This window comes from Buceros rhinoceros, unplaced genomic scaffold (genome assembly GCF_000710305.1).
Source record: "Buceros rhinoceros silvestris isolate BGI_N320 unplaced genomic scaffold, ASM71030v1 scaffold19701, whole genome shotgun sequence".
Classification (NCBI taxonomy): domain Eukaryota; kingdom Metazoa; phylum Chordata; class Aves; order Bucerotiformes; family Bucerotidae; genus Buceros; species Buceros rhinoceros.
Genome location: NW_010396210.1, coordinates 16,947 through 43,293, shown reverse-complemented (window position 1 = coordinate 43,293; position 26,347 = coordinate 16,947). Strand labels below are relative to the sequence as shown.

Below are 26,347 nucleotides of genomic sequence, written 5' to 3'. Positions count from 1 at the left end.
GGCCCCATGAGTGGGAACATGCCATAGTTGACTTTAACTACACCAGGGTACAGAACTCCCTTCTGCAGGCTGCAGAACCGACAGTCCTACCATAACTCAGACTAACAACCACCACCTGCATGAAGGGAACAGTTATATTTTCTACAGAATGGACAATGCTAAAGCATGTTCAGAGTTAAAACACAGTTCTGGATGCCACTCCAGAAGGAGCAAAGCAGCAGTGAGCCTGGCCCGGGGGAAAGTCTAGGGAGTCACGGGGATAGGGACCAAGTGGCCAGCAGTGTGTGAGCAAGAGAAGTGAAACGCTGCAGCAAAGGAGGTGGGCGGCACTGATGAAGGATCGTCAGTGGAAACAACAAGGATGAAAGGCTCATCATCATCATTACTACCACAGTACGGAGGACAAAACCAGCTTCACAATGCTGTGGGATCATTCAGCTACTAATTAGACAGAAATACCGCATGTCTTAAACAGAAAAATAATTACAGCCCATTCTCCCAAAAGTAGAACCAAACCTGAAGTGTTTTGTTGTTAAAAAGTACTCACCCCAACGTGCATGTTTAACTGGGGGCACCTTGAGACAGAACAGTGCATTCTTTTGGCTCCATCGATGCGCCACTGAGGAGCCTGAGGAGCCATCAGTTAACACTGCAGATGGAAAGCAAAGAATAGTTAATTGTTGGGAGATCCTGCTAGGGACAGTTTGAATGCAGCACTGATTCGGAAAGGTGCAATGAGGATTGCCAACACACGGGGCAAAAGAAAACCAATCAAGTACAGGCACAACTGAAAAAAGTCAAGTTAACTCATACAGACATGCAGAATTCAGAGTGATTGCACACTCTGGTTTTGCTCAGGAAACAATTGGATAAATCCGATTGTTTTCACCTGGGTAAGAGCGGCCATCCCGCGCAGTGCCATTTCTCCTGGTCTGTGTCCTAAGAGGAAGGCAGCTCCCTGCCCGTTCCCACAGTCACAGCCGTGTTTTCTCATGTGCTGCAGAGGCCAGGCTGATTCCTAATCTACAAAGCAAGAAGTCTAATACAATTACCAGATAAAAGACTTCCCCCAAGTCCACTTCACTCACAGTTCTAAGGATCAGAATCCGAGCTAATTCAGCAATCCTCCAAGCAGAAATGATTCTCCTTGCCATTAGGAGGCACTTTCATGTTTCCCTGGTGCAGATGTTTTAGATTTCTTCTAAGAGCTTTGAGTATCTCTGACTATTGATAGTATCCGCCAGACTGTGAAACCTCTTTTCTGAATGCTTATCTGTCTTCACAGAAGTAATTCCCAAATTCTGGTATGGAGTTTTAAGGCAAATTACAGCTCGGTGGTTAAATCAAAATGTCTCTACTAAATGGGTACTGATTTACTGTAATTGATGCATCTTTACAATGAAATAATGAAGTCAAACATGGCAGTCGCTCGTTCCAAGGAGTCAGACCGATGTGCGATAGGTACATCACTGTTTAGTCTCTGGTGTCCAGAAAGATAATTACTATTTCAAATCTTTCTGCCTGGTTTTGAATGTGATAAGATGGCATTTCCCAGGTATGTGTGTCCCATCCTTTCACACCCCACCACTGCTGACACTCACAGTGACGCACTTGCACACTGCGTATCTGTCAGTGAAATCTGTCATTGGACTCTTGCAGGGGGATCCAGGAGAAAGAGGGCCCCCTGGTCCTCCTGGAGCTGTCGGGACTCCACTGCATCCTATAAAAGGTGAGTGCTGGTTTTAACTAGTCTTCCTGCTGTATGAAGGGTGGGGGACCTGTTGCTCTGATGTTGGAGAGTGATGGCTGGGGATTCAGGGGACAGGAGCCTCAAACATCATCTTCCCAGTGGCCACATTTTGTGTGCTTATGTCCCACTTATCTTACTGGAACCACATTAAACTTACAAGCTTCATGTTCAATGTTCGCCTGAAAGATCTCTACAGACAGTCGCAGCCAGGTCTGCAGGACTGTCCCAAGGCATACTTAGAAAAAACTGTGGGGAATAAGCCGTGCTGGGTAACAGATGGCACTTCTCTGGATTCCACTGCTGCGTTGTTCCCAAATTGTAATTCTGGTTGCAGTTTAATTTAGATTTAAGCTGTCAATTCTCAAGGCATTCAAGTCACATGTGTTTACAATTCTGCGTAGGTCCACAAGGAGATCCTGGATTTCCAGGTCCTGCTGGTGATATGGGCTCAGTCGGACCAGCTGGCCCTGCAGGCCTGATCGGAAGTCCGGGAGATGATGGAACAAGTAAGAGAAGTAGTGGATAAAAGGTGAATGGTATCCCACGAGGAGAGAAAGCAGCTAAAAGAAAACTATTCTTTGTTCTTGCTTGATGCAAGCCACCATCAGAAAGGGTTTCAGCCCTACAGAACATTCAATAAAAATATTAGCTCAGCGCTTAGTGGCCAAAAAAGAACCAAAATACTCCAAACAGAACAATAGGAATCGCTAGCCAAGGGCCAGCAGCCAAAGCAGAATGCTAACGTGCACTGAAAATCCCTGGTCTGCCTGTACCTGGAGCGCTGTGCTCAGAAATTCTTTGTCTCGGAAAGGTTTGGAGGAAGGTGATGAGGACAACTTTGCTCTGTGTAAGGAACTGGAATAACTGGGGTGTCTGGAAAAGAGATAATGGGGAGGAGGAAAAGAGGCCCTTGAAGATCTAAAGCAGGTGCCTCTTTTCCTGGGAATCCTGGGAAACCTAAAGATTTAGATTTAAATCTTTTATTATATAGAAGCGCTTCTTCAGGACCGTTCTGAATGGTCTGTAATAGTAATCGTTACTAGGAAGCTGTATGGGCTATACACCATTTTTTTTTTTTTTACAGGTCTGCCTGGTCTGCCAGGAGTAAGTGGGGCACCAGGACCTCGAGGTTTTCCAGGTGACCCTGGTTTCCCTGGAACAGGTGAATCAATTGCAGGAAGACCTGGATTTCCTGGACCACCAGGCCTCCCAGGACAGCCGGGAAGACAAGGCTTACCTGGACTACCCAGTAGGTTCCACAGCAATTAATATGGCGAGAATCTTTCTGCAGATCAGTTCATCAGCCAATCGATTCATTGCTTTTGGTGGTCCTACAAAAACCACAGAGGTCAAAAGCGTACTTAGAGATATCAAACTTTACATGTGATACAGAAAATGCATTTATCTTATTAGCCGTTGATCAGTCAGATGTCAAGATTTTCATAGTTTTCTGGGTGAATTAAACCCACAAAGTAGCATATACAAAAAAAAATCCCTAAAAATAAAGCACCTGGAGTTAGAAACACAGCCCACTGAGGCAGAACCCAAATCAGCATCCCTTAGTAAAAACCCAAGAATTGTAAATTGCCACAGCAGAGAAAGGAAGAAGCAGTGACAGTGAAAAAACAGTGTCTACATCAGCCCTAGCCAGCCTGACTCCTGTAGCACCGTCTAGGAGCAGCGACTCGTAAAGCAGCTCTCGCTCTTCGTGTGAGGATAGCACGAGAAGGAAGCAGAGAACACGTATCCTAAGTTGTGGAGACAGTCAACCCCGTTCACACCGGCTGCACAATTTGTTCTTTCAAAGGTGTCATCTGTACTGACAGAGGGATCCCTGGAGAAGCTGGAGCAAAGGGTCAGATGGGCCTTCCAGGAAGAAAGGGTGAAAAAGGAGAAAAGGGTAAGTGCGCCTGGAAAGAACGGCTGGACCGTGAGACCCCTGCCAGACAGGTCAGACCTGAACTGGCCAGCGGCTCATGGGGCAAACTGGAGTGAAACGACCTGCTGGCACTGGGGCTTCCAAGTCTGCGCAGAGTCCTGTCAGCGCAGCAGTTCCTCAGCACTGTAAGAGGTCTGATACGCTTCACGTCCTTGAAGGCCACAAGGACGTGGATGGGTCTGTGCGCTGCTCACTCAGCAGAAAAAGGACAGCGTCATTTTTGGGGTATTAATTTGGCAAATGTTTCAGTGCACTTTTGGCTCATTCACGCAGGAAATCCAGGACCCTGCTCGTGTACTGCTGGTCCTCCTGGTCCTCGCGGCGTGCAAGGATCTCCAGGCGCTCCAGGAAGGAAAGGACATATGGGATACCCGGGAAGCCACGGAGAAAAGGGCGACCCCGGCTTAGCTGGTGCAGTGGGATCACCAGGGCTCCCTGTGAGTAGTTTTCATGAGATCCAGTAAAGAAATAACATTAAGTAACCAGTTAGGCAGGGGGTATTTAGCCGGCGTGCGGGAGGACCTGCCCTGGAGAGGTACCTGAAAGTTTTATCTACCTTTGCTTATCACCGTCGCGTTGGAGGATGCCTTTTTTTAGCTCCTGTCTGATCTCCCCTGCGGCAGCAGCAGAGTTTTATGCTGAGGGATGGAATCCTGTGCTGCGCTGGTGGGGTGGTGAGGAGGCTGAGCAAGGCTGGGGAATGTTCATCTTGTTTTTCTTTCAGTTTTGAATAGCCATTGTTTTTCTTGAAAACTGTACATGCGCATATTGCTCCACTGAAGATGATTTTTCACTTGTTCAAAGGAAAGCATTTCCAGTAAAAACATATTAAGGCAAAGAATTGCATGATGGCAGCAGGTCAAGATGGATTTTACGTCAAAATCCACCTGAGGAGGGCAGGGACTGAAGAAAAAGGAACCCTTGGTTTTATTTGGGCATTTCAAGTAATTTTTAAATTCCTTTTTCAGAAATTAATTGAAAAGCTTAATATATTTGTTATGCTTAATCTGTTTGATGAGGCAGTCTGAACATAATGCTGAGTCCTTCACTCGCCCAGCCTGGAAGGTGTTGCTCTTTGTGAGCGTTTCTCCCTCTGCTTTGCAGCTGTATTCCATACTGCTGTACAATCTCCATTTTCAGTCACTACTCTGCCAAAGGCTCTTCTCCACAAGGATCAGGCGCTACAGGCAACGCCTTGGCTCTTTGTCGTACAGATGAGCAGTGAAGCTGAAAGGGAATAAAGTTTTTGCCCTTGATTTCATAATTCTTAGAAGGAAAAATTACTATAACCATCATTTGCTTGAACAGCTTCCTTGCAATGGAACAATTTCAAGTTCCTTGAGAGCAACTGAATCAACTGCTCGGTAGTAAAGATCCCGCATACCAGTAATCATTTGACACCAGGGTATGAGGTTCAGTTTTTCCTTGAAAAATACCCGTTTTTTCAGCCTTAGTGGCCTTTTACTTCTGTGTAAAATTCATGTGGTAAAATAAATTTACCCACACATCCTTCTGCAAGACCAGACCCTCACCAGTGCAGACACACAAACCGCATTCTGCTGGGAGAGCTGAGAGCATAAATCAGGAAAAAAATCGAGAAAAATACTTCTTTTCCCCTCTAAACCTGGCAAGTCTGAGATTCTTAGGGCAGTAGCAGGTTCCTAACTAGAGACAGATGAAGTTTTTTATTGACAACTTGGTGGTCTGTCCATCACTTACCTTTCCCTGTCCCCTTCTGGGAGGGGGGCTGCACCCAGCGGTCACCGTGCTCCAGAGGTCTCTTCTGTGCAGCCTCATTGGACTGGGGGTTGAAGCTTGCAGTGGGAAGAGTTTGGGAATTGTTTGCATCTCCCCATTCCTGCATTTACAGCCACAGCCGTGGCCACGGACCCAGTGCTTCTGTTCCCACACTGCTTCCTTGCTGGACATAACTGACAACTTCTGTTTTTGTCACCGATAAGGGGAGACCTGGTTCTGCTGGACAACACGGTGAAAAGGGAGAGAAGGGTGATCCGGGAAGAGTTAGAACAAAAGGTAACCACACGGTTTATCACTAGCCTTTTTCTTTCCTATCCAACGCCTAGGCAAGTGTGGGAGAAAACCCACTGTTCCCACTGAAACCCAGCACATCTTCATCTGCTCTTTAATAAAGTCATTGCTTGCGTAAGCCACTGGAAGCTGAGAGGGCACGTGTATCCAAACTGCTTTCTTGTACCATCCTGTTCATTCTCTTCTTGCTGAGCACAGGATCACCACAGTGTTTTCTGGTTTTTACTCTAGAGTTGAGCCATAACACAGCTTTAACAGCCTGTCATTAACACTGACGAACGGCCTCTCACGTCCCATGATTGCTGACCAGGGTCTGACAGAGGAACATATAGCACCAACTAAGCAGAATACAGTTCCTGGGACAGCAGGAAGAAACGCTATTGTACAGCAGCCCCCTCCTGCAGAGTCCTATGCCAGGACTGTAGCTGCTACCTCAGCTTCAACCACCAACATCCTTCTTGGGAAAAACCCAAAGTCTCCGAGGCCCTTCGGATTTCTGCTCCCATTTCTAAAAATGACTCTCGACCAGGCATTGAGGAGAAACAATAGGGCCCCAGTTGCACAACTGAAATTCTTGTAACTAAATAGATCAAAAACCTCTCCACAGTTATGGTTATGATTTACAAAAGCAAAAGAAACAGAGAACAACAAATTACAGCAATCTGATGGCAAAGCGTGGTTAGAAACGCTAAAGTCATTACTCGGACAAAAGACTGTCCGTCTCATTGTTCGTGAAGAGTTCGCTTGGCTCTGGCTGCCTGCGCTTCTTCACAGATGTCAGAGCAGGGCAAAACATTTGCTGTTTGTTTGCAAAAGATTTCTTGAGGCAGCAAAATGAATCTTCGGGTTAGAACAGTGTTTTTGTCCTTTAAGCTAAAACTATATTTCCATAACTATCAGTGCAAGAGAAATCAAGGGGTAAAAAAAGAATGAAAACCTTTGGGGAGTACTGACGCAAACAGTCTGCATCACGTGGCATTGATATACCCCAATTTCTCTGAAATCCAGAAGAAAACTCTCACCCATTTCAATGGCAAAGTATTCTCACTGTATGCAGCATGAACAAAGCCACGTTCTTGCGGTGCCTGTAAACACGGCTTTTACAGAGACCAGGTTGCTCCACGATGTGTCCCAGCGCGTCCTGCCTCCCTACGCCTAAACCCCATCGGTTAGCAGAGTGCATTCAGGAACTGGAAGTTACTGGTCAGATGTGGGGAATGGTTACCCAGCGCGAACCCCGGCAGGAAGAAACTCTTCCAAACCTTACTGCAGACGTCACACCTCTTTCTTGTTTCCCCAAATCGTTTTAAGGAATGAAAGGTGAAAGAGGACCCGCTGGGGCTCAAGGATCGCCAGGCCAAAGGGGTAATGACGGCAGAGACGGGGAGCTAGGACTGCCGGGGCAGAAAGGAGCTGAGGTACGTTGGACTTTCTCAGCCATTTTTCCCCTTTCAGTTAACACACTGACTTACAAACGGGCCACCTGCTTCACAAAGAGTACTGCCCTGTTCCGCAGCCTCAGCGGATTCATCGCTTCCATCGCTGATGTTAATCTAGATCAAAAATCTTCGGTTTTACCCATTGAAAAATTACTTTCTCAGAAGTACTGCTGTTTATTTTGGTATTCCTGAATATAACTTCTGCATATACCGTGTGCCACTAGTATGTGATCAGGAACAAAAAACCCCACAAAACTCCACCGTTTGTTCCCACTGCCGTCAAATATTTAAAACTACTGATGCCGTCGATGTAGTCAATCGTGGGAGAGTGGTTTCTCCAGATAATTCTCCAGTCGAAGAGAGGACAGAAATTAGGTCTTGTTATTTCTTACCAACAATTTCTTTCTTTTAGGGTGACTGTGGAGTAGCTCTGCCGGGTGATAAAGGATTCCCTGGGGTCCCAGGACTTCCTGGCGTGCAAGGACAGATAGGACTGCCTGGTTTGGGGTTTCCTGGCCCTCCGGGAGTCAGAGGTAGCCCTGGAGACACTGGTGATACCGGTAGTGCTGGGCCACCTGGTCCAAAGGGACAGAAAGGTAATTCTGCATGTTTAAGAACCAAACAACAAAACAGATGTTTTGTAGCACCCGTTACAGTTTCATACATATTACATACAGTGTGACTGATTTCTAGTGGAAATCAGCTCAGTGCTGTGTTAAACACGGTCCTGAAAGGTACCACAGTGTGTGCATGTGGCCACAGACACCAGCAGTTCACGGGCTCGCTGAGAGTGCCACTTGCACAGCACAGGAGGAATGGTTTTCTGGAGTGAGGAGTCTTCCTGAGTGTATGGCAATGCTCTTCTGCTAAGGAGCAGGAAAATCAGACTCATACTTAAGGCTTGGTCTGGACTTTTGGTTATAAAAAAATCTCTGCCAAAATAAAAAACCTACCTTGAGAGCAATTTGCATGAACGAGAGATGTACATAGAATTGAGATGAAAATACTGTTTCTTTCTTGTAACAGAGACTATTGTAAAGGAATTTCTGCAATAAGAAAGAAAGAAAAATCTTTGTCTTTACAAAGCAGAACTGTACTAGAACAATTTCAATCATTACCAATATTCTATACAAAACAAGTGTCAAGTGTGCCTTAAGATCCCCCATCAAAACTTAAGTTACATGGAAGTCATGTGCATAAAGAGTCCCTTCTTTGCCCGTCTGTTGGTCGGTCCCACAGAAATCCTACAGCAAATGTTCAGCCTCCACTGACTCTCAAATCCAATGGCCAGTTTCCTTCTCCCTCTTGCTTCAGGTGAGACCATCTGCATCCCATCACCGCGCCCTGGCAGTCCAGGCCCCCCGGGCTTTAAAGGTGTTCAAGGTAGGCTTACTGATGGGAGAAGGTTGGGGTTTAGTTAAAAAGGGATTTTAAGTTGCTAATTGAAACAGAAGCTATCCCCAAAAGATCAACAGTTTTTCAAAAACAGTTTCAAAGACAGTTAGTTGTCCCGAACCAGATTCCCAGGAAGGAGCTCAGCTGAGGGGATCGAGGGCCAGGCAGCTGCAGGCTGCACCATCACAAGGCATGCAGGCTGTCTTCAGAGGAAGGACCTAACGAGGGTCCTTGAACCCGTCCTGCCTCGGTTAAAATGCAGCAGAGGGTCTGTAAGACACACAGATGGCTGAGTCAGGTGGGAGATGGCTACAGGGAAAAGGGTGCCTGAGGCAAAGCTACACTGCAGGGCTGTCATTTCCAAAACTCTACTACTCATGGCAAGCAGCAATTGAGTCCTAAATTAATTACCATTAAGAATAATTACCATCGCTTGGACTTGTTCCACTTAATTTAAATTCAAAGAACTCACCCAGGAACCAGCAAAGTGTTGCTTGTGATCCCCTCCAAACCATTTGAAACACCCCAGGAACTCCTGACCAGAGCAGACGGAGGCGCTGGGTTCCCAGACTGCCCAGCGTGGTGGTACCCAGCTCCCTGCCCTCGGGGATGTGGGTGGCAGCTGATTTACACAGACATGAGAGATCAGGGATTAGCATCTCGAGCTCCTCGCTCCACTCTGGCAGTGGCACAGACCACAAGGGAGGACAGGAACCTGAGCTGACACCTGGCAGTCACCAGGCTGCTATTGGTGATGTCCGTAACGTGGACCCGTGACAGGAGATACCCTTTTCTGATTTACTGTGCTGATTTACAGTCTGCTGTTTATGGACTGGGGCTCAGCAACAGAAAACCCAGCAGCAACGCATTTGGTAGTGACTGGGGTGGTGGCTCTTGCCCAGAACGTTAGGAGCAGATGAAATCCTCCCTCCAAGGACATGAATTTGCATGGGATCAAGATGCAAAACCATTTCCTTAGATCATGCATTTCAGAGCTCTGCCAGGTTTTTACTTACTTTCTTCTGTTTCCAGGACCAAAGGGTTTAAAAGGATTCCCCGGCCGTCCTGGACCCCATGGCTTCGATGGACAAAAAGGCCTTCGGGGCAGGCCAGGAGCAGGAATCCCCGGGCCAGAAGGTGCACAGTGCTTTTCTTAACCCAGGAGAGCTGCTGTTCAGGCTGCAATGTGCAGGTGCAGGGTGAGGGGGCAGCTGCCACAGCAGGAGAGGAGAGGAGTGAAGCACATGTCAGCGAAAGCTGGTGGAACAGGAATCAGCACCAGTTTCCCTTTCTCTCCTCCAGCACTGCAGGTGCTGCAATAATCTGAAGTTCAGTGTCCAGAGAGGAAATATTCTCAGAAAACTGAGAACCATGGGTATCACTTTAGCAAAGTGGCTGAGCTGGACAAGAGTGACGGTACCTGAGATAGACGCTGCCCAAAAGAAAACCACCATCCCTTTCCACAGGAACACTTTCCTCCCCAGCCCTCGGTGTCATCAGCTGTAAATGGGAAATCTGCAGTTCAATGCATGATGTTATTTTGCTTTACAAAGTGATAATTTAATTCTAGTTAAATTTGCATTATAATATTCCACAGTTTTAGAAAAAAAAACCCCACAACCACCAACTTCTTAATTATGCCCTATTTGAATTTTAAAATCCTACCGACAGGCTTTCGAGGTGATGCTGGTGATCCTGGTGATGAAGGTGAAAGAGGACCTTCAGTGGATGGCAGTCACGGCCCTCCTGGTCCGCCTGGCATAGATGGGCAGAAGGGTGTTCGAGGCGATACCACATACGGTCCTCCCGGGATCCCAGGCGCCCCGGGACTGCCAGGACCCCCTGGCGCCCAAGGAGCACGGGGGGATCCAGGCGTTCCTGGCCTCCAAGGTACGAGCCTGTTTGGTGAAGCATTTCCTCTGTGAAGAGATGCTCTTCCTGACAGCCAGCTCCAAATGGCAGAGAAGCATCAGTTCTCACAAACTACACAAAAACTGGAGGATAAGGGAGCTATTACAGTAACTGACTGTGTACACCTCACAGTTACCAGGAGGAATTCTGAGAGACAGCAAGTGATGGAATTAAACATTTTACAGTGTTTTTTGTTCCCAGGACAGCTTGGAACCCCGGGATTTCCAGGTGCCAAAGGTTTCAGAGGCCCAGAAGGTGACAGGGGAGCACCAGGCTGTCCAGGCTTCCCTGGTCTGCCCTGTATCGCAGGCTTACCAGGGCCACCAGGACTCAGAGGTGCCACAGGCCTGCCAGGACCTCAAGGTACACAACACCCTCACGCTGCCTCTCAGCTCTAAGCTTTGCCCATCTTCTCCAGCAGACCAAATGACGTCATTTCTGTGGCTGGCATGATGAGTAGTTCCACGGGGGCTGCCCGTTAGTGGGGGCATACGTTGTGTTCTGCATGTTTCCTTAAGCTCACAGGATGTGTAGTGTGACTCTCAGATTTTTCCCACTGCCTGCCCCGTGCTGTTCCTTCACTGGCCAAACTGCAGCTTGCTAACAGTCAAGTGATGCCCGGGAGAGTCCCCTCTCATCTGCTGGCCTGAGTCACTTCACTGAGTCACTCCTGCCTGAACTCCTTACTCTCACATGCAGGTATTGTTTAGGGAGAGCTACAAACACACACATCAAAGCCAGTTATGAATTAGTACGGACTTTTCTCAGGGAGCTTCTCCTGGTGTGTCGCTCACTAAAGAAGTACAAGAAAACTAACATTCCAGGTGAAGAACCTAGGCAGAGCCAGGACTCTACCACTGGAGCAGAGTCTCCAAGTCATTCTGCCATGTTTGATGATATTCAAGTTTGTACCAAAAACTACCCCCTTCTACGTTTTGGCTACAATTGCTGAACCCTTGTCCTGTGTTTACACGCGCAGATTAAAGCTCTTTTTCTTAGGTTTACCAGGCTTTAAGGGCCAGAGAGGAGATAGGGGCCTGGCTGGGATCCCCGGAATCAAAGGTCTCAAAGGCTCTCATGGCTCACAAGGTCCCCCAGGTCCTCCAGGCTTCCGAGGACCTCCAGGACTTCCAGGCAATAGAGGACCACCTGGTTTCCCAGGACAAACAGGTACGTTACACATCCCGCAGACCGCCTCACCCGTAACTTCTCCTGGGGGGAGCTATTCCAGCCGCCATTAAAGCTGAGAGGTCCTTTGCGCCCTCCTCCCTTTCCAGCTTCGCCAACAAGACCCTGCAGCAGGGTCACAAGAGCATCCTTTGTTCTTTCCCTCATAATGAAATCAAAGGGATGGAAGCAGTTTGGAACATGGATGAGGGGAAGGCTGTGGTTGTTGTCTGTTTGCTGTTACCAGGAAGCAAAGGCATTCCAGGACCCCAGGGATTCCCAGGACTCCCAGGAACACAAGGCCCAATGGGAATCTCCGGTGTAAAAGGTGAAGAAGGAAACATGGGTCCCCCTGGGCCTGGTGGAGAGTGTGGGGATACGGGACTAAGAGGTTTGTAAAAATGCGCTTCCCTCTAGTTAAGTTACTGCCATGTCTCGTCTTGTTACCACTGTGTTATGACTCCACATCCCTTTTCCTCCCGTCACAAGGGTGTAGTCACTTCTGTGGGCAGCGGTACTAAACCCTAAACCCAGTTATCTCACTTACCAACGCACAGCGAAAAATCACTAGAGGAAAGTCATTCCCGCTCGGCTCAGTAGATGCACTTGCCCCTGATTCAGAGTAAGACCACTTGTTCAAACGAACCTGGAATTTTGGTCTGGACACCTCTCAAACTTTAAGATTTTTCAAGTTTTCCATGATACTGTCCTTGTTCTTCAATCTGTGTAAAACATACAGGAGATAATCTCTCTAAACATTAACGCAGGACAGAGAACAGCTGTCTCCAGGGTGCAGTCACAGGCAGAACGCTGCGGAGTGTACAACAACTGCCGCCGTCATGCTCCAGACGAGCAGGGAATAGTTCTGATCTAACGTCACCTGGTTACAACCACACTAACTAAACCCAGGAGAAGGATAACAGGTTGTGTTAGCTGCGATCCGACTGAAACACCTGAGAACCGCGTTAGGATTTGACAGCTTCCTCTGTTAGGGGGGTCGTCACCAAAACTGACTTTCCAGATGTGGCGCTTGTGAGCGTTGACAGCATAGCATATGCTGTGTGTGCGGTTCCAGGTGAACGAGGGCCTCCAGGAGACAGCGGCTGCATCAACATCCGTCTCGAGAAAGGGCAGAAAGGGGAGCCGGGGTTTCCTGGTGAGGATGGATTCATTGGTGAGAGAGGTAAGTTCATAAAACGAAGCCCTGCAGACGCACAGTCCCCTGATGTGCACCACATCAGGGAGCTGTTCCTGGGCTGGACTCTGCTGCGGTGGCACACAGCCACCTTACTGTGCTTACAGATTCTGAACTAGCAGGCTGGTTTCTCTAGACCAGGCTGTGCACCAAGTGTGAAGGCATAGCCTATTCCAAAGTGGCATTGGGTGGTACCGGTCACTGTTGTCTGCCTGCAGGTGAAAAAGGCAGCACTGGCTTCAGAGGCGCCCCAGGACTGCCAGGGAAGAATGGTGTCCCAGGACTGCCTGGAGACCACGGTGACACGGGGCTGATGGGGTTTCCAGGATTGCGGGGATTCCCAGGACCAAGGGGCTCTAAAGGAATGATGGGTTTTCAAGGACAATCAGGTGACCAGGTAATCAAAGCGCTAGTGAAGTATCCTGGACTTTGCGGTTACCTCCTGCCTCGAGGAAGGTACTTCTGTTGTACTAACCCATTAGATGTTCCTCCTGGGGTGAGACCATCAGGATCACAGGAGGAGTAAACTCCTTAACGGGACACGTCAGAGTCTACGGGGGGCCTCTCCCCTCACTCCTAGCCCTGCACTGTGGTTTTGTTCTGCTGCCACATGGAATAACTCCAGGCTATACTGCAGCAATCAAGGGGACAGAAAACATGCACAGCCATGTCTTTAGCATTATTCTTAAGAACAGACTGACAAATCACTTACTGCAGAGACCACAGCGAAGCAGCAGCACAAGTCTGAATTTCATCCGTAGCTGCTGCTTCATACCTTGCTGTGTGAGCAGCCAAGCACAGACAGGACAAACCAAGCCTCCCATGCCCATCCTGACAGGCCACACGGAGCAGAGCCCAGCAAGCGACGCTGCTGGAGAACAGGGACACGAACCACACACACATCGCCCACAGTGAAGTTCTGCCCTGGCTGGCAGGCTGGGCAGCCAGCAGGGACATTGTATGAGGCATAAAGCACGGTGGGGTTTTTGGTAGAGGGACATTGCTTGTCTTGTCTTCTGTTACATTTCTTTGAAGAGATAATCTGTGTTTTGCCAACTGTAGGTCATTATTCAACAGGAAAAATACAGAAGTCTTTACAACGGTACAGTCCCATCACAACATATTTCTAGTTAGTGTTTACAGTAAATTCGGGGTAACACGCAACAATATTTGGTACATTTTTATGGTACCTTTTAAATCAAACCACTCAAGCCATCTGTGGGGAATTTAAGCTGTTCAAGCCAAGAGTTAGCATCAACTGTAAAAACCAAATCAAAATGATGAGCAGGTCTTATCTGCCGCTTCTGGGAAGCGCTAGTGGTGGGTGTCAGAGGTGTGACAAAGACACGTGCTCCTCTGCCAAGCTCAGGCACCGTTCTGCCGTTCGCATCGACTGGGAGAGCTGCGTGCCCTTAACAGAGCGGTGTGGCTGCACACACCCCACCTTAAACACTTCCATTGTTTTCCAACGCATCAGGGTGACGTCGGCTTACCAGGAATCCCTGGAGAGGCAGGACGGGCTGGCCCAAGAGGACCTAAAGGTAACCAGTTTTTACAGGCACACCTGGGAACGGAGCCCTGTCCTTAGGATGGAAACGCCGCAAGGGGTGATGAGCGCTGGCTGGGAAAAGAGGGCAGAAGGGAAAATAATCAAAACCTGAACACTGTTAGAAACGAGTCTGACGTACCTGAAGGCAAAACCTGCAGTTCAGTACGTTAACAGTTTGTACCTTTTAAAAATACATTTGTGTCAGATTTCAGGGAGTTGAAAAATTCCATCAAACACATGAAAAATCTGCTTATAAGGATCTATAGGATTTGTCAGATCAAATTGGAGAAAAAGCCATCGCGTAGGGTCCGGTATTGCACAGTTAGGTAGCATTTTAAAAGCAGTTCAGCAGAATTTATATTTTATTTTGTATCTCCGATCCTCAGGGTTTTCCAGGCTATGTTCTTTGAATCCTTAGAGCTTCTGGAAGCTTGGTCAAACACAGCAGGCGGAGTTCGTGCATGCAAACTGTTCTGCTGAAACGTAGTTTTGCACATTGTTTTTTGCATAGGTCGAGATGACTCTGAAAAATTTACCTGTAATACTTAGATTTTAAAGTGTTTCCAAGAAATACAAAGTGGTGTCATTCATCATATTGCAAATTCCCTTGGAGCAGGATTTCATTACTAATAAATAACATAATCAACTCATCGCCTGGAAAAAGCATTAAGACAGGAGAAATTCTTCTCTCAGATACATTTTCCATTTCTTCAAAAACTCAAGACCTTCCCAGCCAGGGAACATATTCTCACTAAAAAAAGTAAAGAGCCACACTCAATATAAAGAGAACTTCCATGAAATGCATTGAAAACAAATTTACTGGAAGTTACCCTGAAAACTCCAGCAGAAAATCGCCTGTGCCGGTGGGGATTGCTGCGGCAGGGGATTTCTAGCAGCATTTGGAGCTTCCTCTTAACTCCTCATAGCAAGGTCAGACAGCCAAGCTGGGCACAGCAGGAGCAGGCAGGAGAGGTCAGAGCTGTACGCAGCCAGTAAGGCAGAGTTGCTCAGAGTTACCGGCTCTGTGATAAACAGGGATTCAGCACAGTCGGAAGGAGCCGGGCTGGCGCGAGGTCCCCAGGCAGTCCCTACCAGCCCTCTACTGGGGAGCTGGACTCATGCTGGGCTGGTTTCACACATCCTCACCCACCTGCCGGAGCAGTTCTCTTTGTTTACTAAAGCCTTAGAGGGAATTTGGGCAATAGCTTCTGTTGGCAGTATGTGCTGTCAGCACTGGGAAAGTTACCATCAGCTCTGGGGCTGGGTTTTTTCATGATGGGAAATGTACCCGGCCACTGCCAGCAGTCCCACTGGACACAGCTGAGCCGGAACTTCACGGCATGCTGAGCTGGCAGCTAGTCTGCACGTGCCAAAGCATTCTCCACCCTGTGTCGTCTCAACCTCTTTGACAGCTGGTAATACTTATAAGTAACTCACCTGATCTTACAAAATTGCCCAACTTTGGTTTTGTGAATGAAAAGGATATTTGTGTGAAAGTCACTGTACCTCCGCAGGTGAGAGAGGCGACCCAACTCCTCTGCTGGGTACCCGCGGTCGAAAAGGGCCTCCTGGAGATCCAGGACTACCAGGTACCTCTGTGTGAGTGACAAAAAAGAGGACTCAAGAACTTGTTTTCACCAAGTGTTGTTAGCAGAGAAAGACCTCTGCTTAGTGTGCGCGCTGAATGGAATTCCCAGTAGTGATAAACGCAGGGACTGGAGAGGCATCACCATGGGCAGCAGAGAGAGCCTGGACACAGGGTGGAGACCACTATGGTCTAGTACAGCACTGACAAACGTACCAACGCCTAGTGGAATAAAACCTGGCTTGGCCACATCTTGCCAGCCATTTATTTGTGCTCCTTCAGATACCACCTGAGAGATCAGTGTAAGTCACTGCTCAGAAACAGATGTAAGGATCTGAAGTATTTCAATAAAGTTCTTTTTCTAGTCAAGAAACTCCTTACTGAACCTTTATATTTTTATACTTGAGAGATGGAGAATGGGCAACTTTAAGCAAATAAATACTAGAATATTGTTTCTTCTTGAAGGACTGTGTGGATTGCCAGGAGAGAAGGGTTCACCTGGTATCCAAGGGGAACCTGGAAGGCCAGGATCCAAGGGTGACCCCGGACCCCCAGGAATACCTGGATTTCCAGGTAATGCCAAAATTTGAAAAATACATACCACATAATAGCTCAAAAGAGATACAGACAAAAAAAAATTCAGCTAAGGCAGCACCTCTGAGGAGGAGGGCAGAGAAGTTGAGATCACACGACGGCTGTACTGGGACGGCTGTATGGGAAGCTGTTTCAGTAGACAGCCTGTAGACAGCAGTGGCAGCAGTCTGCTCAGGGTCAGTCCTTCACACACATGCCTCCAGGTACCTCCAGTTAACAGTGCACTGTAGAGCATGAAAAAAACAACAGTTTCATAGATTCACATAGTCACTGGGGTTTTTTCCCCCCCTCCCAGGAGCTCCAGGTCCTCAGGGATTGCCAGGAGAACCTGGAGAAAAAGGGAAACATGGGATTTTGGGACCTCCAGGATTGCAAGGATTACCGGGCTCCCACGGCAGAAAAGGTAAGTGGCATACAGAGCAGTTCTGGAAAGGGACAGCACCAGGCAGACATGCCCTGTCACTGGTGAGGAGGGAGCATGGTTCCGATTCTCTGTTCTCTTAAACTACCAGAAGAATTAAGCCGGTTCCTATCACCTTTGAAAAGTAACGTAACTGCTACCTCAGAAAAGTGGGCAGAAGTTCAGGAAAGGAGGATTTTGCAGTAACCGAGATGTTTCACGTCAGTTGTGGTGTGTTCTGCCTTCCCACCACCGAGTGCCGCTGTTACTCCACACAGCGGCTGGGGACAGGGCTCTCATCACTACGGCTTAAAAGAAGTTTGTGAGGTAACTTGTGTTGGTGGTGTTTTTGGCAAGACCCGATTTTTGGTGGACTGAACATCAAAGTGCTTCCTCCAGCTCCTAATTTACCTTCTCACAGCTCACATGTTTATTTTGAGCAGCAGATCACCTACACAGGTGCTTTTGCTGGAGAACATTAACAACTTCTACCAGACTCAGAATGATAGATGGAAATGTTAAGTTACATGAGTACTTCATAAAGGTAATCAGCTTTGTGTCCTCTGATACATGCAGTTTCTTAAACTACTGGAAACTCAAATGATGAAGGGAAGCCACGTATGACTGCTTGCAGTCAGTCAGTGGCGCTGATTTAAGCTGCCAGGACAGGTTCCCTGCTGGTGCATCCTGTGCAAGAGGACCTTTCCCTCTTGCAAACACAGTTTGCTGTAACAGAGATCTGCAGTGACAGTGATGTCTGCCTTGAGGGGGTCAAAAAAATAGAGCATTCTTCTGCTGAAAACTTCTCAGCAGCAGACGGACTCTTTCCTTGCCGTGAGCCCTAAGACATGCTTTTCCCGTGTTGTGCAGAAGTTATCCCAAGTCCTGCCCAGGAAACGTAACAGGTCAGCGCACATGCTGCGGAGGGAACAGCTCGCTTCGACAGCAGGTCTGTAGGGACCATGCTGCCTGCTAACCTTCAGATGCTGCATATTGCTAGTGTAGTTGAGGAGAAGGTTGACACCTTTGAAACTGAACCAGCAACCAAAGCTGAACGGGATCGGTATTCCAGTGCTATTGGAGAACACAGACCTCAGCACAGTGTTCAGTATATGCTGTTGCCAGCCTTCGAGGTTAAATGGTTAACTGGCTGTTTGTAACGGAGTACGTGGCCTCGTTAGTCCAGTCACTTCTCGTTTACATTAAACATCTAGTGCCTGAAGAACTTCTAGATTAAAAAGATTAGTTAAGCAGCATCTACTAAAGCATAATTCCTTCTTCTTCATGACAGCGATAGTTTTGCTCGTGAAGGGCTCAGTCTGGCAAGCCTTACTTGTGTGAGCAATCCTTGGTGAAGCAAATTGCGTCCAGACCATCGGCAGAATGACTTGTGAGAGTGGAAACTGAACTGGGCTGTAGAACACAGAAACAGTGGTTCATACACAGGTCAGCCAATTCAGCTGCACCTCAAAACAGGGGACGATAGCAATCCAAAACCTAGAACTGCAAGTGCTGATATTATAATGGATTGTTGGCAAACGTGGAGAAACTCCCTGGAAAGCAAGGAAACCAAGCCATCCATCCTGAGTGAGGGAGCTAAACGTCAAGGAAGTTTTACATGGTGGCCTGGGTGCCAGAAATAGTTCAGAGTTCCTAATCACTGTAAACTACCACCGTGGCATTCTCCAGACTGGCACATTCCCTTGACGTGCATTTCAAACCGGGAAACACCCCAAGCACGAGCAGGCCACAGCAAGCAGGACTGACACCAAGAGGTCCTGGGACATTAAAGAGCAGTTAATTGAGGGCACAGAGCAATGACAGGCTGGATTACTGGATCCTGTACTAGAGAGGGGATCACAGAGATCACATTAGCAACGGCTTGCAGGGTTTCAACAATCCTGGATTTATAATTTTTCCAGACTGGTGTTTGCTAGAGGCTGGGGTTTTTTTCCTCCTTTCTTTTCTTTTCTTTTCTCCTTTGTTCAATTTCAACCACAATGATTCAAGAGTTTGAGAACAAGGCTGTGTGTCTGTTACAGAACTCCATGCCCTTTTATTTTTCCCTTCTCAAACAGCCCATCTTTGAACCAGGGACCTTTAAATGTTGCAGGTGAAGCAGCTGACGAAGGGCATTTGTGTGGCTGTTTCTACAGCAATTTCTTCCTGCCAAGTCTGACCAGCTTATGAACTTTAAAAAACAGATCTATTCAGGTGTGCTTACATTGAGCCATAAATACTCCTGCGATTCACACCTGCGATGTTCAGCAGATCTGTGTGCTGCAGGACATGCTGGGATCAAGCTCAGGGACCGAGACAGGGAACCTGCTCCTTCTGTGCCAGGAAGTATCTAGACAGGGAAAGGAGACAGACAGGTTTACTTGTGGTAAACCCACTGCGACTGGACGGGGGATGCTGCAAGGAGGGAGAGGAACTGGTGGGGAAGGAGCTGAGGCAGAGCTGAGCAGCAAAGGGGGAAAAGAGGAAGGAGCAGGCACTGACAGTATGGTTCACCTTCTTGATGACCCGTGTCCACTCCCATCCGCCCCCTCTGAAGCAAGCAGCATCCCAAGGCTATTCCTTGGTCTGAAACCATTTTAGAACTCATTACCAAACAACCTGTCGGTTTCACCAGCTGGTCCCCCTGGCCAGGTGCTGGGTCCACCCGCCTTTGCCAAGTGTTCAACCTCACGCGTGATCCTTCCTCTGTACCGCTTCCTATACAGTGCTGAGTAACGGCAGAGATATGTTTACCCTCCACTGTAAACAAGCACCATCTCAGGTTAGTTCAACTTAAAAGATAAAAATATGTCATCTGTGCTTTTACTGACTGTGTTTCCACAGTTTGCGAAAAAGCGCAGAGTACGAAGCAGAAGAACTCTGCTAGCACGAGCACTGGGCCTGTGGTCTGGCCATCCAGCAAGCATCACCAGGGACAGAGCTGCTCTGTGCTGTCTCAGTCACAGATTTATCATCTTCCAAGACTTGGTGCTGTTCGGTTCAAAGCATTTTTCTAACTGTGTGATGCAAACAGCAGAGTTTTCTGTGTGGAATGTGTGGGACCAGGGAAAAGCGTCAGGGAAAGCGTAGCTCCTGTCTAGAGCAGCTCAATTAAACTGCACTTGCCTCTTGCGTTCCAAACGTAAGGCAGTGACAACCGTATCAGTACATGAGGTGGTGCCTGCAGCCTGGTCACGTGCTGATGGCCCATCTAACCTTGGAGCAGGTGCCCACAGGTGGCAGAGTGGTCTGGCCACAGGCACAGGGTTCACTCCATTAGCCCGTGCTGGAGCTTCCTGCTGCAGTTCAGCAGTACCTAAAGGATGGATGGGTCTGGTTTCTGGTTGCTTTGATGGGAAGCAGTATGAAGATGCCCATCTTCATATTTGTCACATTTTCCCCTCCAAAAAGGTGACCTCAGCTGTAATGTGACCTCATCTTCAGTTGCCAGTAAGAGTCAAATTGAGCAAATACCCTGTCTGGAGCCAGAATGTGTTGTCAGAAATAAAGATGTCAATGTTTACCTGTGGCTTTAAAGGATGACTGTGGCACCCATCATGCCTGTAACACCTCTCAGGTCTTCCTGGACTGCCCGGACTGGATGGCCTGGACGGACTCAAAGGTCAGAAAGGTTCTGCAGGAGCTCCAGGTAAGGAAGGGAAGTAGCTGTTTGGAACAGAAAAGCTGCTCTCACACAGCTGAACGCGCAAGGAGCGATGCACATTAGGTTGACGTTTGCCTTGCCCAGATGATATGAATACGGCCAAGGCTCAGCTCCCGAGCACGTCTATGAGACACCTGCAGCTCTCTGCAGGGAAAACTTCGAAACTTCCATTCCTCACACTCCAGCTCGGCTGGAACCTTGCACGGCTGTTTATAAAACAAAAACACTCAGTGCAGATGATCCAGAGGAGAGCCAAGTCTCTGGGTTTTTATTCGTAGAGGATAAAACCAACAAATTGAAAGGAGACTTGGGGAATCCCAGCCCCATTAAAGTCGGTGGGAGTTGTGCCACAAGCTTAAGAGGAACCTGGATTTCACCCCCATGGGTCTATTCGCAGCTTCCCCAAGGTGCTTTTAAAGCAGTATTAAGAAACAGTGCTCACCCTACCTAGAGATTACATGTTTATGCTGATAGAAAATACAATGTAGGGCTGTGCAGTTTATGTTTTGAGCTACAGACAATAATGACACCATGTAAAAGGACCCCTGAAGAAAAGCGTTAAAGCAGAGATTACTTTCTTTGAAAGAGATGAATTACGGCCAGATCCAACAACTCTCCATCCAGCTTCCACAACTGAACCAGAAAAACAGCAAGAGGCAACCCTTGCGAGGGGGAACATCTGCAGCTGGTGTTGCTATCCTGCACAGCTGCACTCGCTGGGAGCTTTACGTACGTAATTATTTCCCCACAAAGGTCAAAGTGAAACAGGGCCCCCAGGACACCCAGGAGAACCCGGACCAAAAGGAGACAGAGGTGAACCTGGATGGCCTGGTGTTTCTATTCCAGGCCCCCCTGGAGAACGGGGATTCCCAGGATTTCCAGGTAAGAATGGGGTTTCTCCTCAGTGGAACCCAGCAGAGTTGAAATGAAGCTCTCAAAAACACATAGTTAAGGCTTGTCAGTTCCTCCTGGACACTGAGGGTTTGGGATGCAGCCAGGAACAACCTGTGACTGCTGGCCCTGTCCCAGGCAGATCCACTTCAGAGCCCCCACTCTTACCCCCTCACCATTTATCCCACTGCTGGAATTCAGAAGGCAGCTCTCTGTGGCAATAGGCCAATGTGTGATGGTGCCTTCTTGAGTTTAAGTAATTTTAAGGATATAATTAGAAATCTGTAAAAAGATAAGTATTTTTACTTCTACAAGATGTCTGTAGTGGCCCAATCGCAGGTGTGCTCAGTGTGACCCTCCAAGCACAGGTTATCTCCGTGACTTCACCTGTCAGCATTATTTATGTTAGTAACTTCTGTCATCTAGAATAACCTCAGATTCTTTTTCCTTCATACTTTTGTAAAATGTGATCCCTTAGGTAGAAGAGGACCTGTTGGACCTACTGGACCTATGGGAAGATCTCCTGACAGTGCTTCTCCTGGTCCTCCTGGTGTTCAAGGACCACCCGGTTTAGATGGCATCAGAGGTATTAAATCCTCAAATACCAAACTTGATCACGTTCAAAACCCCTGAGGCTACCAGGAGTCACTGGGTTGCTGTCTGTGGGACAACAGATAAAAGTGCATGGGGACAAAGAAACCACTCAGTACCTCAGTGAGTGCTGGAAAGACCACCAGGGCAAGGATGAAATGGAGATCTCCAGAGTCCATTCTCTGGCCTGTGGGGTGACTCTGTACGAGTCCTGCTGCGACAGGACACCTCAATTTCTGCAGAAGCAAAGAGAGATAAGATTACTGGTCTCTCTTCCCGGCAAGAAGGATAAAACACCTCATCCAGAAGCCTGCCATTGTAGGTAACCTCCCAAAAAGCTTTCTGACCAACAGCCAGCCCTGCGAAAGCTAAAGCTGGCAGCTCTTCAGTCAACATCCACTGCTCTTACAGCCAGGGGTTGCCGAGAGATCCGTCAATTCCTGTAGATCCTGGCCCTCAAATGGAGCTCTTGCAAGTTTTTCTGGCCCCTTCCATTAAGTATCACCCGAACCCTTCTTTACCCAGCACAAGACGTATTTCCCAGTGGGGCTGGAGTCTGGAAGGGTCGGCAACACTGACATACAGAGGAACAGTGTCTCAGTCACAGAACATCAACTCCCTGCTTTCTGCTTGCACAGAATCCACAGAGCCTGGGGAGCTCTTCCTGTTGATGTCCTCTTAGTGTCTTGGACAGAGGCTAATGCTTCTATTTCCAAAACCACGCAGGGGCTGTCCCGCGTCCCGGATAAAAGCCCCAGTGGAACATGGGTATTTTTAGATGTATATGCTTTGTGCATACATTAAGAATAAAGTTCTTTTACCACAGGTCATCCTGGGAATCCTGGCCCTCCTGGAGAGACTATCTTTGTGCGGGGAGATCCGGGGGATACCGGTATTCGAGGGGCACCAGGTCCTCCTGGGCAGCGAGGGCAACAAGGAGCCAGAGGTGTTCCAGGGAACCTAGGAAGAACAGGCCCAAAGGGTATGACCTGAGACTTCATCATCTTTGTGTGCACCTTCTCCGAATGCAACAAGTAACTGCACAACTGTTTTCTCCCAGGTCCTATGGGAATCCACGGCCCACAGGGTCCACTTGGTGCTGTAGGACAACCAGGAGATGAAGGTTTTCAAGGAATACCTGGTCCCAGAGGCCCCCCAGGTACTGAAGAACCTGTTGCTCATTGTCACTCTATTGTTACCCTGACCCCTCTGTCTATGTATAATCTTACTAACACTTATCTGCATGTAGACAATTTAAACAGCCTCAGGAGAAACCCCACACTTACCTGATTTCTCATTTCAGCCATGTAAAAAGTTCTGCACTATGTATTTGATGTCACCTCGTGTAAGCAATCCCAGTTGTCATTCCATTCTTTACTTTTATTTACATGCCTGAAACTTGTTTCCACCTGCACCACAACGGCCACAACCTGCTCTCCATTTCTCGCATCCTCCAGGTTTCACAGGTCAGTTCTGACTGTGGACTAGTGATTGCTGAAAGTGTTCGTGGCTTGGCTGCTAGGAACAGTAGAACAGTTTGTGCTGGCTTGGGTAGACTTTAGGCTCTAACTCAAATTAGTCTGGGGCACATTGAGACAAACTGTACACCAGATATTTGAGAGGTGTCAGCTACATATACACGTGTTACCACGTGCTTGGTAAAGTGACGCTGTGCTAGAAGTCTAAGGGTAAAATTAAGAGCAGCAAGACTCGGTAATTCAGGATTGTAAAATACTTCAAGGACGCACCCGAATACCGACACCAGCTAACGCAGTACATTGGTTTTTCAGGTGGGAGCTATTAACTGAATCTTCTGTCTCATGTACTTTCCTATCACACCTTCCAGGTGACCCTGGTGAACCAGGAAAGAGAGATGATTCGTGCCCTGCAATCCCAGGGCCTCCTGGGGACGCAGGACCAAGAGGGGAAGATGGCTCTGCAGGATCACCAGGGCCAATAGGCCACCCTGGACCCCACGGTAAGCTGGTCCTTCAGAAGCTGGGACACCTGTCTTAGCCTTTGTGACAAGAAATTGAAAAGAGTCTATGTCCTGAAGTGCAGCCATGTGAGGGGAATGTGCTTTGTGTTTGTCCAGGAAGAAAAGGAGAAGAAGGGTCTTGTGGCCTGCCGGGCCCACACGGCTCTCCTGGGGCACCGGGACCCCCAGGGGACCAAGGGGACAGAGGAGAGCAGGGACATGTGGGGCCACAAGGTAAAGACAAACGTGACTTTGGGTGGGAGACGTGCAAGATGTGTACATTAAGTGTTCTGTCTGCTCCCCCAACTCACACACAGATACACCCACTGGGAGCCTGTGACACCATTTCCCCCCTCTCAGATCAAGCACTGAGAGTGACCTTTGTGAATGATTTCATGACACATAAAAAGTCCTGACCCCTTATTAGCAGAAAGGCAATTCACCATGCACCTCAACACACTGTGTGTCAGTAATGGTGTGCGCGCTGGAGTCTGGGCTACGGCCACGACTGCCTGCGAGTAATTAGCGCTGTATGTTAATGGGGACTGATGCTTCATACACGAATGGTTCAACAGACAAGTGAGGAAAGGGCATCGACTGTCACTGCCAGCATTCAAACTCAGTCAAATCAGCCAGTGAGAAAGCCTGGGACGTCGCTGCCCACCCTCATTCCTCCTCAGTCCATACAGCACAGGACACAGGCACGGTAGAAAAGCTGAAGTCAAGCATCCAGTGGCCACCGAGTTCATGTCTCTCCCCTAGGGAGGATCCCATGAGTCTCTGGTGCCTCTACTGCCCATGACAACCTGTGACATTGTGTTACAGTCAGGAACCCCTCACTGGACACTTCAGCAGTGAAACTTAGGAGTTCACACTGGCTACGTGTTCACATGAGTAAATGCCTTTTACCTTTTCTCCTTCATACAAGGTCCACCTGGCCAGACTGGTATCCCTGGACCACCAGGCCCCCAGGTCAGATCTGCAAGTGGGTTCTTGCTCGTCCTTCACAGCCAGTCAGACAGAGAGCCTCTCTGCCCGCAGGGGATGCCCAAGTTGTGGACTGGCTACAGCCTGCTGTACCTGGAAGGACAAGAGAAAGCTCACAATCAAGACCTTGGTATGTCCACAGTACATAACTGCTCTCCAGTGACAGTCTAACTGGGAGCAATCTAGACAATGACAGACAAGTCCAGTGAAGCACACTAGAGAATCACCCATTACCTTTTCCTACAGACTCAGAACTGATTTTCCCTGGTTATAATGAACATGGTGATGCTGCCCTCTTATATGACCCATTTAAAATGGCTTTTGGCTGCTGTGCAGGTGAAGGAAAAAAGAATTTCTACCTGCAGGTAATTGTGACTAAAGGCTGGAGAGACGAGTGCACTGTTTCAGCCACCGTGGCTAGTCATGTGGGGCTGTCTTTGGACTCAGAGGTTTCCTAGGTCTCATCTGGCCACTCGGAAATCACCGCCCGGGGATCTGCTCCTTATTACTGCAGAGACAGCACAGGGCAGAGAGCTGGTTTGGTGGGTGCTTATAGGGGACAGCGCAGGCAGCTTCTGCAGATAGAATTAAACATCATGTGCACAGCAGAGGCGTGGGCTTTAACAGCCAGGAGCTCATGGGGTTTGGGACAGACAGGTTAGCCAAGACAGCAAAGGAGCTGTCTTGGGTCGTTTCTTCTACAACTCTGACTAAAATTAACAGTCTAAATATGCTGTGCCTGCCTGGCAGCCAGAGACACCGATTGGCAGCAGCGTGCACAGAAGAAACTTCCTAAACTCTTGTCAACAAGAGGCAGAGAAGTCTCCTAGGAGGAAAGATCGAGGTCCTAATAAGCTGGACAAAAAAAACCAGAAGCATTTAGGAGAGCAATAAAAAGCTATTTTTAGCCCAGCAGGGCTGTTTGGAAATGTTTTCACTGTTGTGTGTTTGGTGCTCCCCAGGAGAGCCAGTTGGTAACAGAACGCCTTAGAGCAGCAGTGAAAATAGAATTCGGAGGGAAATAAGGTCCTTGTGACCAGGGTGTCCCCTCCGCAGGTGTTTTCAGAGCAAGGAAAATCCAGATCCTGTTAGTACTGGAATAGTATCAGTGATGACAATGCTGGCTCCTGTACAGAGTGTCCCATGTCCTTCAGGAAGCCACTGGGGGTCTGGGCATGATGGCCATTAGGCACACAGCTCAAGGCAGAATGTTCAGACAGCAATTACTATTGGTAGGGCATCGTGAGACAGTCCTGAGTGCTG

At 48.2% G+C, this 26,347-nt stretch overlaps 1 protein-coding gene across 1 annotated transcript in view; it reads left to right on the top strand.

Annotated features, from left to right (window-relative positions):
* COL4A4 (collagen, type IV, alpha 4) overlaps positions 1-26,347 on the top strand; it is a gene marked incomplete at its 5' end in the record, with an annotated part of 47,565 nt that overhangs the window by 19,308 nt on the left and 1,910 nt on the right. The window contains 20 exons of the mRNA XM_010145844.1: positions 2,152-2,223; positions 2,913-2,999; positions 3,558-3,650; positions 10,391-10,462; positions 10,685-10,846; positions 11,483-11,653; positions 12,726-12,833; positions 13,064-13,144; positions 15,909-15,983; positions 16,445-16,552; positions 16,869-16,976; positions 17,844-17,922; positions 20,551-20,622; positions 21,391-21,519; positions 22,007-22,114; positions 22,946-23,101; positions 23,180-23,278; positions 23,966-24,097; positions 24,215-24,331; positions 25,026-25,214. Coding sequence (XP_010144146.1) covers positions 2,152-2,223; positions 2,913-2,999; positions 3,558-3,650; positions 10,391-10,462; positions 10,685-10,846; positions 11,483-11,653; positions 12,726-12,833; positions 13,064-13,144; positions 15,909-15,983; positions 16,445-16,552; positions 16,869-16,976; positions 17,844-17,922; positions 20,551-20,622; positions 21,391-21,519; positions 22,007-22,114; positions 22,946-23,101; positions 23,180-23,278; positions 23,966-24,097; positions 24,215-24,331; positions 25,026-25,214 — 2,218 coding nt within the window. The remainder of the gene's footprint in view (positions 1-2,151; positions 2,224-2,912; positions 3,000-3,557; positions 3,651-10,390; positions 10,463-10,684; positions 10,847-11,482; positions 11,654-12,725; positions 12,834-13,063; positions 13,145-15,908; positions 15,984-16,444; positions 16,553-16,868; positions 16,977-17,843; positions 17,923-20,550; positions 20,623-21,390; positions 21,520-22,006; positions 22,115-22,945; positions 23,102-23,179; positions 23,279-23,965; positions 24,098-24,214; positions 24,332-25,025; positions 25,215-26,347) is intronic.